Consider the following 13,515-nt stretch of genomic DNA (forward strand, 5'->3'; position numbering starts at 1 on the left):
TGGACTTGTGTCACACACTACTGCTTTCCTAACTGCACATGTGTTCTCATGTGATTTGTTACCTGGAGAATGATGAAAGTTCTTTATAATATATGCAATGTATATACTTTTTACAGTACTTTTGTTAGGAGATGCAAATAAAATTGCAAGTGACAAATATTTTTGAGATTTCTGAAAAGTTATCATTTGACACTAAATAGTCAACTTGGCAAACCTTTTAGTAGCATGAATTTCTATATGGGTAAGGAATTAATTTAACATCAAACTTTAACAATCGCTTCAGAACTAAAATCAATTATTTGGTGATTAACCATTCTCATTAAGAGTTAAGGATATTCATTAAGGCAGTAATCTAAGATTCTGAATCCCTGTTTTTCAGGATCATAGCTAAGTGATATTTCTCTTAGAAATCAGGGAAGGAATTCATAAAGTTCCCATTAGTCTAAAAATAAAGAATAAATAAATAGCGTGAGTCATGAATGGCATTTTGCCGAAGTCCAGTAGCACTGAAGCAAGAAAGACAAGAAGCCAATGATGATTCTGCCATTCACTGAAATGAATAAAAATATTCCTCATTATATGCAAAAGCCACCAACATTCAAAATTAGGATTCCTTATTTATAAACAGCACAAGAAATACTGCCCATCAATATTTAAAATTTTTATTCTATGTTATAGCATTGGGCTGTAATTTCACAAATTGAATATTCAAACTTTTTGTAAACTAACCTACACGTTTTGGTCATATTTTGTACTTGCATGCTACTGTCAAGGAATCAGGACTTTACCAGACTCCTGTAAAGATGAGATTATGTCTTAAAATGCTCACATTTGAATAATCACTTGCTATTCCAGATCTAAAGTAATCCTTTCCCACTTGTGCATTTTTTTAAACTCAACTCCAATGAGCAACAGGCAGATGAAATAAATTTAATGTCATGTATGCTGTTGGGGGTACTTATGAAATTTTTCATTAAAAACATTGACTATGTAGCCTTATAAACTTTAAAATAATTTTAGCAAATTTTTATCCATCACAATTTTTTTTTAGTATAAAGCCATTTATTTTATAACATACAACATGAAGTGATTTTTATTTACTTTTTAAATTAATTCCTCTGCAGTACAGATTATTTTAGAGACTAGCTCAAGATGTGGTGGAGCAAATCATACTGCAAGGTTTTGATAAAGATATGAAGGAAATTTTCTCTTTTTAACATCTTTAATTGAGGACATGAAAAAGAGCTAGGCATTCACAGTTCATTCTCAGCATTGCTTTCTAGGGAAGCGGTCATCTTGCATTCCACTTCCAACCAGAAGGAAGAATGATTCGGAGTTCAAGGATCAAACTAGTTAGGAAGCTGTGGAACACAATTAGTCCCTTTTGTAAGCTATAAAACTGGGTGTCTCCTGTTTCAAAGCTGTGTTCAGAGAGCATCTTTCAGCATGAAAAATCATTAGATTTTTCTAATGATAAAGGAAACTGAAAGCATTTTGGGTAGTCTTAAGCTGGATGTAGTTGCTCAAGCTTTTCTTTTTTTTTTTTTTTTTTTTTTTTTTAAGAAGCCTCAGTGATGATGCTACCAAGAGACAACCAGTTATCTAATTATCTGAGCTGAAGGCTTGCCAATTTTTGAATTCTCAAGGCATGGAGACAGTACATGGCAGCTGCTGATTCAGTTTGGAAGGAATGAATTTATCTATTAAGAACTCAGTGATTTGTCTGTATATTAAAAAAAAAAAAAAGTACTTCAAAAAAGTAGTTCTCTTTAAGACATGTCGCATCTTTCCACCTTTTCCCTTACTAACATGCTAGATGGATGGGCAAGGTGGTGAGTCTGAAAAGCTGCTACATTTTCATGATCAGTATGAAAATTTCTCACTTGGCAGATCAGATTGTTCACAGAACTTCTCTGAAGTTTCCAAAACACTGAGTAGGAGAAGCAGTACCCCAAAACCAAACTGGACTTGACTGTGAATACAAAAAGTACTAAGGGTTGTCTTAAGTAAGGGAAGCTCATGTGGTCATCCCTGTTTAGTTAAAAAAAACTGAGCTTCTTGATATGTTCTTGTCAAATACCACTTTGTTATTTGCCTTTGCTGTTCCATTAGCACAGTTAAGAGTCCTTAAAGCAAAAGCTTCTGAGGAATTCCATGCTTGAACGATAAAACAGGAAGCTACTGTGTTAAGAGTAGACAAACACAAATATTTGGAAATAAGATTAGCATGTATAGGCAGAATATTGCAGGGGGGGGAAATGTAGTGTGTGATGAAGGAAGAAAAAGATTAAATTATGTGATCCTGATAAAAAATACATTTTTGAGTCAATAGCTAGGATTATCCATCTAAATGCAGGCAGTTTAGTTTGTTGGAACAGAGCCAAGAAGAAAAGTCTTTCCATCCATTACTTCCAAAAGTTCTTTGTCTCTGATGCCCCACTGAGCACTAGGGCAGTGATGGAAATTGATCTCTCCAGCTGAGCTATGGTCAGTGCTCCTGAAAGCGTGAAGCCAAGCGACTGCCCATTGGTGCCCTTCCATGAAGACTGAAACTGGAGCCAAATCCTCTCAAAACAAATGATGCTATTGGCATTGATTATAATAGGAGAGGAGGAACTGTCAGCAAAAATGGCTGAGAACCAAAGCTGTATGTACTATACAATGGGTATTTTAGGGGAGGAAATTGTCCCTGTCTGTCAAGATCTGATGGGGTGGGCCAGTGAAGAAGGAGGCTTTCAAATATTCTTTCCAGAGATTCCCTCGGATGCAAGATGCATCTCTCAAGATGAGTAATCACATGAAGCAACAAAGTACAATGCCATTGATACTGTGTTCAGCCAGCCAGAAAAAGCTGTAAAACCCAGGAGGCTATTCACACAGGTGACCATTTAAAAGAAATTTAACAAGCATGAAAGAATCCAGAACTGAGAATCTTGAATGACAAGGGATGTAGGGAAAAGAGAGTTCAGACTGGACAGCCAGGAAGCTGAATGGTCTTAATGATGGGAAAGAAGGGGGGGAGGGCGGCGGGAAGAAGGAACCAAATCTGTGTGAGCAGAATTTTTGTGATGTGTCAGGATAGGAATTCATAAAGACAATGAGCTGCAAAAGGGGGCTGGAAAACTGATCTTAAAGCCAGCTGAGGGAAGGAATTACTGGTTGGCTCAAAGGTTAAAAAATATTGTGGAGTTGTAAGGAAAATCACTGAGGAAAATGGTGAGTGCAAAGAATTTGACTGGATGAGACTCTTGGGAAATATTACTCCCACATGCACTTGAGAGGGACAAGAAAAGGAGAATGTGTATTTTCTTGTGATTAAAATTACCACTCTTTTTTCTCTTCCAATAGCATCTTTACTAGTTAAGAGGTAATCTATAAAGTAAGCCTTAAAGCACACGTCTGCTTTACTGGTTTACTCCATTATCTACTTCAAATTAAAAAAAAAAAAAAAATTCATTGTCTGATTCAACTAAGATGTTAGATACATCAGATGGAATCTCAGTTTCATTAAGAAGTCAGTGGAATTTTTTCTACTTCCTTAGAGTGGAGCTGGGTTTTTGTAGAATGTCCTCAGAGCCTTTTAAAAATAATAGTTTACCAAAACAAAGAAGCTGAACTCAAGACGTGGATAAGTTTTTCTAGATGCAAGTCAAATAAACTTACATGCCAGGGGGAAAAAACAGGGTATTATTAACTGTATTTTAAACTTTCTTCCATAGCTGGTAAACTGTAGTTGTCAGAATCCTTGCTTGTACATGTTAAGATTTCAACAGGGTCGGATTGTTTGTTTGCTGTAGTTTATACTGTTTCTATGGGTTAGGTTATTAGTCTTGGGGTTTACCTGCTAGTGATCTGAACTTTGTTCCATCAAGTCAGAGTATTTTTCAGAGAACATTTGCAGTAAGTTTCCAGTAGCAGTTTCAATGGGGTTTTTTTGTTTTTATTTTTAATTTACTGTGACTTTATAGGCAATCATATTATATCTGATGGCAAATCTGGCATCAGAATGGAAGTTTAACATAAGTGAAAACATAGGGATAGTTAATATGGTCAAAGTTCAGACCTCAAGCAAGGAAGCTTGGTTTTATTTAAGTCAGTTCCTTAAAAGCAGGAAAACACAAGGTTTTATCTGGTTTTACTCATTCATTTTGGAAGTCCCTCACCTACTTTATCAATTTTCTTAAAATTGTATTAAAAAAATGGAAATTGGTGTTCCCTTTGAATAGTTGAATCACTCTGTTTACAGAAAAACTATCTAAAAAGAAAAGCAAGAATATGGAAATAGTTTCATTAAGTCTTCGCCAGAGAATTTTCTTGAATATTGAACTGTCTGAATGGACAGGATATTTGTTAATCATAGATTTTTTTTGTTTGGAAGACAACTTGAAGATCATCAAGTCCAACCATTAACCTAGTACTGCCAGGTCAGCACTAAACCATATCCCTCAGCCTTTTAAATATCTCCAGGGATGGTGACTTTGCTGGGCAGACTCTTCCAAAGCCTCACAACCCTTGCAGTGAAGAAATTTTTATAATATCCAACCTAAACATCCCTTGGCAAAACCTGAGGCAGTTTCCTTTTGTCCTGTCACTTCTTACTTGGGAGGAGAGACTGACATCCACCTCATTATGATCTCTTTTAAGTTATAGACTGCTCAGTTATCCCCTAAGACTCCTTTTTTCCAGGTTAAACAAACCCAGTTTCCTCAGGTGCTCTTCATAAGGCTTGTGCTCTGGAATCTTGACACCTAATGCTATAGGAAAGTACATCAAGCATGTTTTCCATTGCTATGTGTATCTCAGTCTTGATCTCCAGCTATTCTGATGTTTGAATGTTGAAATTTTGCTCAGTTGATGTGGAAAAATGAGGCTACTATCAATTGGCACATTCTCCTTAGGAAGCTGGTTTACATATCACTAAGCAGCTGTGGGTCTGAACTAGTATCTTACAGGTGGTTTCACCTTGCAAATGCAAAATGGCAAAGAAAATTGTTGCACAGAACACAACGTTGTAGTTCAAAGGAAAAGACTTAAAGTGTATGAAGTGTCTCAGTATGATGTCTACATGTTCTGTGTAGGAAGACAAAACGAAAATGGGTTTTAGGCACCCTATCAAAACTACATCTCTCAGCTTATTCAAATACCTCATTGCAAGCCATATCATCATATGGCGTATGGTCATCAGGTCATATGATGAACATCAGGCCTCCGGGACACTGACATTATGTCATATGTAGGGGAGCTGCTGGTGGGGTAAGGGCTATGGCTATTGCCCAGGAAACGTCCTTTCCACTGTGCTGGGTGTCTCCCCATTCCCACACCCTGACAGAATGGAACAAAAGAGGCTTTTTCCTTCCAGCATCACACACATCAGGTGCAGGACTGAACCAAAAAAAACCCGAGCATAGCGATGAAGCTGATACCGAGAGTACATGAGGTGAATGACTCCTAGTGCTTGCCGCGTGGGAATGAACAGGTCTGCTGAGCTCTGGGTTAGATGGGTCTTAATACTCTGCCCAGTCACTTTACCAGAGATTTGGTGAAGGTCCTCACTGAAAGGGTTATCAAACGTTGGAATGGTCTGCCCCAGGCAGTGGTGGAGTCTCTGTCCCTGGGGGTGTTTAAGCAGCATAAGGACCTGGCACTTAGGGGCATGGTTTAGTGTTGACCTTTCAGTGCTGGGTTGAGGGTTGGACTAGATGATCTTCATCTGAAGAGGGAAAACTTTCACTTCCACACAGCTTCTGGGAATAATGTAGCTCACAAATAATACTAGATTTCCAAACAGTTTTACATGTATTCTCACTAGAGAGTAAATACAATTATTTTTTCCTCTGCCCTATTTCCTAGAGATATATCTCTTAAAGGAAATGAAATGATCACAGTATTTCCAGTTGTAAAACACTTTTAATTTTTTTTCTGTGAGGTTATTTGGTTTAATTTGTTCCATTGTGGAATATGCCATATTACTAAGGAATTTTTAAGTACTAAATTACTGTGCCATACCATTTTTTTTCCCAGATGCTTTGTTCTATGAAATTATCTGATGCTTATTATTTTTTTTCACTTGTAACTTACATTTGGCTAGTCTCAGAAATTCAAAGAATAAAATGACAGGTAACATTTTCTGTGCTTATTTCTGAAACATCTTATTTAGTACCATTGGAACTTTCCTGGTTATATTGACATATATCGACTTCTTCAGCACTGCTGATGAATCTGCCTCTTCAAGGAGGATTTCTTGTAAGTTCTCCATTTCTCTCTCTTCCCAGGCTAAAGAGACAGGCTAGGCTTACTATAGGGAGCTAATAAAGACAGACTGTCATCTGATGAAATTCTGGTTTGCTCTGGGTTGCTAAGCTCAAGAGAAGGATCCAATAGTGTCACCTCTCCATTGTAGACATTAAGAGGGACATGGGTGTACTGGTCAACAGTCAACTGAATATGAGCCAGCATTGTGCTCAGGTGGCCAAGAAAGCCAATGGTATCCTGGCTTGTATTAGAAACACTGTGGCCAGCAGGAACAGGATTGTCACCCTGACCTCAGCACTGGTGAGGACACGCTTCGAGTATTGTGTTCAGTCCTGGACCCCTCACTACAAGAGGGACATTGAGGTGGTGGAGCGTGTCCAGGGAAGGGCCTGGAACACATTACCTACAAGGAGCGTCTGAGGAAGCTGGGACTTAATACTCTGCCCAGTCACTTTACCAGAGATTTGTTGAAGGTCTTCACTGAAAGGGTTATCAAATGTTGGAATAGTCTGCCCCAAGCAGTGGTGGAGTGGTGGAGGTGTTTAAGCAGTGTGTGGACCTTGCACTTAGAGACATGGTTTACTGTTGGCCTTTCAGTGCTGGGTTGAGCATTGGACTGGATGATCTTGGAGATCTGTTCCAACCAGATGGATTCTGGGATTCTGTCTTCTAACTTGGTTGGCAGTATTTTGCGTGTCTACCCTTATAATAATGGTAATGGTGGAGGAATGGAGGTCTTACTTTGCCCATATCTTGGCTTTCAGTCAAAACTGTGGAATTTTAATCCCATGAAACAACAGATATAATAGGAGGTTCTTGCATTAAAGTATGCATAAGGTTGTTTGATAAACAGTGGTTTACTAAGGTGCTGTAAGAAGTACTGTAAATCAAATAATGTATAATGTGGTATATTTTCAAAACCACAAATACTGTAGTATGACTAGATGTCATATTTTGAATGTTAGAAATGGATATCTGTGTCTTCTAGGCAAAATTCTATTCTAAGCAATATATACATGACAGATTGTTTCTTGTGATTAGGAATTAAGCAAATGGTACCAGTTGTTTCCCTTGGTAAATTATGTGGAGATGCACATTACTGAATTTGTATGTGACCAACAGCAAAAAAGGAGCAGTAACAAGATAATTGTCTGTAAAAGAAACACCATTCTGAACCTCAGTCTCTGCAAAAGTTTCCAAGGTATTCTAAAGGTTATGCTATTAAGGTTTGTATGTTAAGTGGGTATGCAAACAAAAAGAACTAGAAACTTGTCAATTCAAGCATCTCCAGGCTCATTTCCTATATGTGCACTTGCAGAAAAAGAAAAACAATAAAGGACCTGATGCCAATAATTAATGGAGAAAGACTCTCAATTTGTTTGAATCAGTCAAAGATGATAGGTTTATGATCATATTAACAACAAAGCACATGAAAATGGATCTTGAATGCTAAGAAGACATTGCATTAGTAAAACAAGCCTCTGTTTATCACATTTTTTTTACCGATAATATCTTGGAGATGGCAAGCTTTCAACTTCAGTTTTGTCTTGTAGATCTGTACAAGAAAATCTCTAGTTTTCTTTGTTGATTTTGTACAATTTCATACATGTATCACCAATTTGGTGTTTATGGAATGATGCAGAAATAGTCTTTAAACACTTGCAAAAATGTCATTTCAAATCCTTTTAGAAAAATTTACCTACAGGAGATAATCCAATAAACTGCATCTTCTTATCATTTAAAGTAGTGCAGAAACTTTATCTGGTAACATGCCCTAATCTGAAAGTTGGAAAAAAAAAATATTTTCTTTTGGGTTCTGCCAGTATTCTTTTGCTTAGCTAATACATAGCTGATAGACAGAAACAAGCACTTTTCACAGTAAGTGAAAACAGATGCATTACTTAAGAAAGGAATGCAGCTCTTGATTCAGAGTCAGAATCATCTCTTGCGTACTTCAGAATCTAACACTGTACGGTATAATTGCACATATTTTAATGATGGCGTGTCTTTTTTATTTGAGTATGCAGTTCTGTGCAAGTAAGAAAATAATTATAGTCTTTCATTGGTAATTACTCATAAAAAATTAGAAACATTCATTCCCACCTTAAAACATTATGTTTTGTTGTGCTTATGGAAGAAACACATTTCAAAGTGACAAAGAGTTTTTAGATTCCAGGTTATCACGACAAAGAGAAACAAATCTCAGTTCAGAGTATCTGAAGACACTGCATCTATAGCAGCAAAGTGTGCCCCTCCTAGTCTGCTGGGATGGTTCAGGGTGAAGTTCTGGTCTTAGGTTTAAACATTGACTCCTAGCACAGACTTCTAGTTCTTTGACCTGCTGAAAAATCTGAAAATAAATTTCCTATATTCCATTTTCTATGATCAATTTGATCATACGTTGCTTTTAGCTCTTTATAACAGGCAAGTCTAAGAAAATATGACCTGTTTCTTTTGTGTTCTTGCCTCGGATAGAGTCGTATCTCCTGAGTTGTGGAATCTAGTTTATGTACTAAGAAGTAAATTCAAGTCAGCATTCAGTTATTTCAATGTCTTAATACCTGAAAAAATGCAGTTCCTTGAGTAGAAATGTCATGGTTCAAATAGTAAAGCTTCCATTAATTCAGGAACCTAAGGGAATTACTTGATTTCTAGGAATATCTGAAAACTTGATGGTGTTTTCCTGTTAAAAAAATTCAAAGTGTAATAGCCAACATACATGTTGATAGTTGGACTTAATTTTAGAGGTCTTTTCCAACCAAAACGATTCTATGTCTACATTTAAAATTTCTCAGCTGTACACCAATCTGCTACCCTCAGAAATCTTATTATTTGTTCTCCTTGCCCACATGCTCATTGCAAAAAAATCTTGCACTTCGGTATATAAATTGATCCCAAGGTAGGGAAACTCAAAGAGGAAAGTTCATTTCAGATATATTGCTGCACAACTGATCTAGTGTTTTGGCCTTTGCTCCACAGCATCACTTACTGGTTTACCACTAAACACTGGGTTAGGTGGAATAGTTTGTTATAGTATGTCATCTGAACACTTCAGCATAATCTGCTTTGGAAAAGAGAATCTCCAGTGTTAGGTATGGTACATACAGCAGTGGCATAAGGCATTAAAACAGTTCAGACCAAAAACTGTGTTTTCATAAAGCAGCAATTTGGAGCAGTTGTAGAACAAAGAGTGTCTTCTGCTGTCTATGCAGGAGTAGATCAAAAAAGAACCTTATCCTACGTAACTCCTTTTTCTTTCCATTGTGTTTGTCCATTAACCAGATGAAACGCACACTTCCCATGCCGGTCCATTCATACAGCCCAGTGTTCATTCAGAAACAGAACGTTTCCTTTAGTTGATGGATTAAAGGCAGGATGGGGGGAGGAGTGTTAAAATCTTTTGGGATGTGCAGTATTTCAGGAACAATGTTTAAATGTTAATACATACCAGGAGTTTGAAATGTATGGTTTTTTACACAACTTCAAAACCAAACAGTTATTGCCTCTTAAATGTGCAAAAAAATTTTTTTTTAAAAAAAGCAAGATCTAAAGCAATTTCTTGTGCAACTTCTGAGAAGTTGTTTTTAAAAACAGTCTTATAATACACATTCAATGCAGTGTGCAGACTAAATTAACAATTTTGGTTTGTTTGCCATGGCTTATCTACCATTATATTTTGGTAAATTGAAATACAAATCTAGGAATGTGTATAAGTGACCTTAAAAAAACAGCAAGTAAACTCTGTAAGCAACTCTAAAGGTTGTTGTTTGCTTTTCATCTTCACTTGCAGACCAGGTGTCCCTAGCACAGCAAATCTGAGGAAAAGCTACTTTTGTTGGAGACTCTTTGTGAACAAAACAGATGACATAAAGAGCAGGTGTTAAAATAGTGAAAAAGGCAAAGAGCAATTAATTTACAGGATGTTTAGCTGTTGAACAGACAGGGGAAAAAAAACAGGCTATATTCTAAAGCATCATATTTGGTAATCTTTGCTCAAATAAAAGAAATTCTCTGTCTCATAAAACAGATTCTGTCTTTTGATCCCCCAAAGAACAGGTTAGATATACTTATCCTATTCCTCTTGTAACTCATTTCCCAGGGACTAACAGGAAAAAGCACGGGTTTTACTAAATAAGGATGCTGGAATTTGCTTACTGGTTTCTGTTTACCTGATGCCATTTATGATACTATGTTTGCCTACTGTAGTGGCATTTAGCACTGAAGTCTTGTGTGTGATTTTACTATTTATGTTAGGAAATTGCTTAGCAGCTGGGGAGATTAGACTCTTTTACTTTGTGTGTTTCTCATCCTGCATTGCACATCTGTTAATGTTGGTCTTAACATGACAATAGTGAGCATTGTAAATTAATAAGTAGAAAGACAAGTAAATATGTGGAGGGAAGTATATTTGTCTGTGAGATTACAAAAAAAAAAAAAAAAAAAAAAAGCTACTGAAGTGACATTATTTGGGTGTCTAAATTAAGCATCCTAAACCCATAAAGATAGACTGAGAGGCCCACACTTCGGCCTTTGAGTGTATGCATTATTGATTTAAGCTTCAAGGTTCATTTCCAGCTAGATGAAACACTGTGCTTTCTGCTTTTAAGTGTGACTTCTGTTTCTCACATACACACATTCACCAGCAGGTTTCTTTGGTTATATCATGCTAGTTCTACAAGTTTGTAACTGCTGAGAGAAGTGAACCCCGATGCAAAATTGATTTATTGTCATGCAAGAAGTGGCTACTTATTGTAAAGAATTGTTGAATTCTCTCAATTTGCAGCAAAATGTCTTCCATTATGAAAGGCCCCCTTATGACATCACTGGAACTCTTATTTGGAGGCAGTACGTCAACTACTCAGTTAAGTCCTCAAAATATGTGTTGCTTAGAAGACAGGCTTCTTATGAAACATACACATTCATAAATTTACTATGCAATTCAACTATACTATCACTTTTTTTTTCAGGTACTAAGTTTATTAAAACAAAATCTATTGAACCATAGAGCATTTAGAATCTGATTAGTTTCTATAAAAATGTGGAATCTTGATTAGGTTTATTCTCCAGTAATATTAAGAATATACACAGTGTACACTTTTTTCCTGCTGTTTCAGGTATTATTTTACAAATGTTGCTACGTTGGCAATAAACATGCCATTTCCCCTTGGCTGCAGTGGAGATGCATTAAAGGAAGCTATGTGGCATCTGCAGCACCTTTTCCAGAATATTTTCCCCTTGAATGTGGTGTATTTGAGTGGAAATGTTACAGGATGCAAAGGATATCCGCTAATGAACTTTCTTGAAATTCTATCACTTCACTAGGCTAATGGCACTGCAAGCCAGACCTGCAGTCTATGCTTAGAATTACAGTTCTCCATCAGTGGAGTTTAACATGTTAATTTCTATGTGCAAGTTTTAAAATCACTTTTCAAATAACATTTTTCAAAGATGCTTGGGTAAAGGTACGTGCTGTGTTCTTTAAACACAGATAAAATAGCCCTTGTCAGTCAGTTATAAATTAGTGGCTGGTTCGTGTCACAGGTTTCAGACACACCGTCTGTCTGCATGTGTAACATTGTCCAAGCAACGCAAACGCAGTGACAAACTTTAAAGCACAGGCTTTGCAGGACAGTTCTCTGTTCCTTATTACCTGTAAAATTATGTTCTCAGACTTGAAAACAACTTTTTGACTGGAAAATAATTCGTAAATTTAATTTAGATAATGCATTTGGTACATTTAGAAACTGATGGAAGTTTAAAAAGAAAATACAGAGTGAAATGGATAACGGGATGTTGCAAATAAGATTTTTAGAGTAGAAACTATATTCTCTTACCTTCATTAGCCACTGAGTGTTGTTTTCCATGATGTTTTCAAGTAGCTGCAGTCTTTGAACTGAATCATCATAGTCTAAAGGTGCGTCCCTTTGCACCGCGTTGGACACGTAAGAAGTAGAAGACCGGCAGTTGTCCGTCTCGGGCAAAAGAAAGGTATAGCTGCATGACCCATGCTGAACCTGGTACTGCTTCTTGCCTATCGTCTCCATGCTCCTACTGAAGGAGTTGTATCCTGAAGCTAAGAAAATCCCGCAGCCCCAGAAGAAGTAGGCAGTCAACTGCATTTTATCTCTGGCGGTCTGTACCGACGAGCCGAGCGAGCTGCAGGCGCTGGCGAGCGGGGCGCGGAGCGGGCTAACCTGCGCTGAGCGGCCGCGCTGGTGCCATGTGCCGCCCGCGGCAGGGCGGGCTGGGCTTTTTCACTGTCCCGCTCACAGCTGGAAGCGCGCCGGCTTCTGCCCCGCCGCCCTGCGCCGAGCTGTCAGATGCGGGGAGCACCAGCAGCCCCCGGGAAGCTTTCTCCCCCTGCCCTTGCCAAGGCGTCAGCGCTCCGGTACCCGAATCAATCACTTCGCTTCCCTTATATGATAAGTTGATAAGAGCAGGCAGACATGTGGAGCGAAGCTGCTCCTCCCTCCCAGCCTCGCCAGTGCCTTCCTGCAGCCTGGGGGAGGGGGCGGGGGGAGGCATGTGCAAAGCGGGCGGGGGGGGAGAGCGCGGCCCGGGTGCGGAGCTGCGCGGAGCGGCGTGAAGAGAGGGAACCCCCGGGAGGAACAGGCAGCAACAGGACCCCTGCGAATTCCTGCAGCACGGCTCTAATTAAGGGTTTCCTAGACAGAGCAATCCGTTCCGATAGCCTCCAACTATGCTTGTAAAACACTGTCAAAAAAAAAAAAAAGAAAAATTAAACCAACCCAAACCCAATAGTTCCAGGCTTGCTTGGTCTTTTTTTACATGCGCTGAACCAAGATGTGGTTTCATTTGTGCTTAATGCTTTGTGTCCTTCCAGAGAAAGCCACTGTCCTCAACATACAAAAGCAAGCCTCAGCACATCCTTGCAAAAGAACCAGAGAGGGGGTTTAATTAAAAGTTCCAAATCACAAGTCAGCAGGGACTCGAAGAGGAATAACTGTCCAGACACAGGGGCAACAAAGCATGCCCCAGGCAGTGACACGGCTGAAGAGAAGTTACCATGCCAGCTCCCCCTAGCCCAATTCTGTACCCTTGGATATACCCATAAAAGGTGAGGGACTCTCTAATAAAGTATTTGAAATGTATATATAAGAATAAAAAGAAGCTTTCCCCTACTTCCTACTCCCACGTTCTCTGCAACAGTCAGTGATCATGAAAAAGCAGAAAATTACTAACCAACTCACCAGATCCAGGGAAAGAGTTGATTCCACTTAAATTTTGGTAAAGTTTACTTCT

General features: G+C 38.3%; 2 protein-coding genes across 3 annotated transcripts in view; one reads left to right on the plus strand and one right to left on the minus strand.

Annotated features, from left to right (window-relative positions):
• The window catches only part of ANGPT2 (angiopoietin 2), a 37,573-nt gene extending 25,202 nt beyond the window's left edge, over positions 1–12,371 (minus strand). For both annotated transcript variants that reach the window (XM_054383417.1, XM_054383416.1), the window contains exon 1: positions 12,087–12,371. In XM_054383417.1, the coding sequence (XP_054239392.1) occupies positions 12,087–12,371 (285 nt within the window). The remainder of the gene's footprint in view (positions 1–12,086) is intronic.
• Positions 1–13,515, plus strand: part of MCPH1 (microcephalin 1) — a 108,205-nt gene that overhangs the window by 65,132 nt on the left and 29,558 nt on the right. The window contains 1 exon segment of the mRNA XM_054383771.1: positions 11,036–11,097. Within this exon segment, the coding sequence (XP_054239746.1) occupies positions 11,036–11,097 (62 nt within the window).

Source organism: Indicator indicator, chromosome 9 (genome assembly GCF_027791375.1).
Source record: "Indicator indicator isolate 239-I01 chromosome 9, UM_Iind_1.1, whole genome shotgun sequence".
Lineage (NCBI taxonomy): Eukaryota > Metazoa > Chordata > Aves > Piciformes > Indicatoridae > Indicator > Indicator indicator.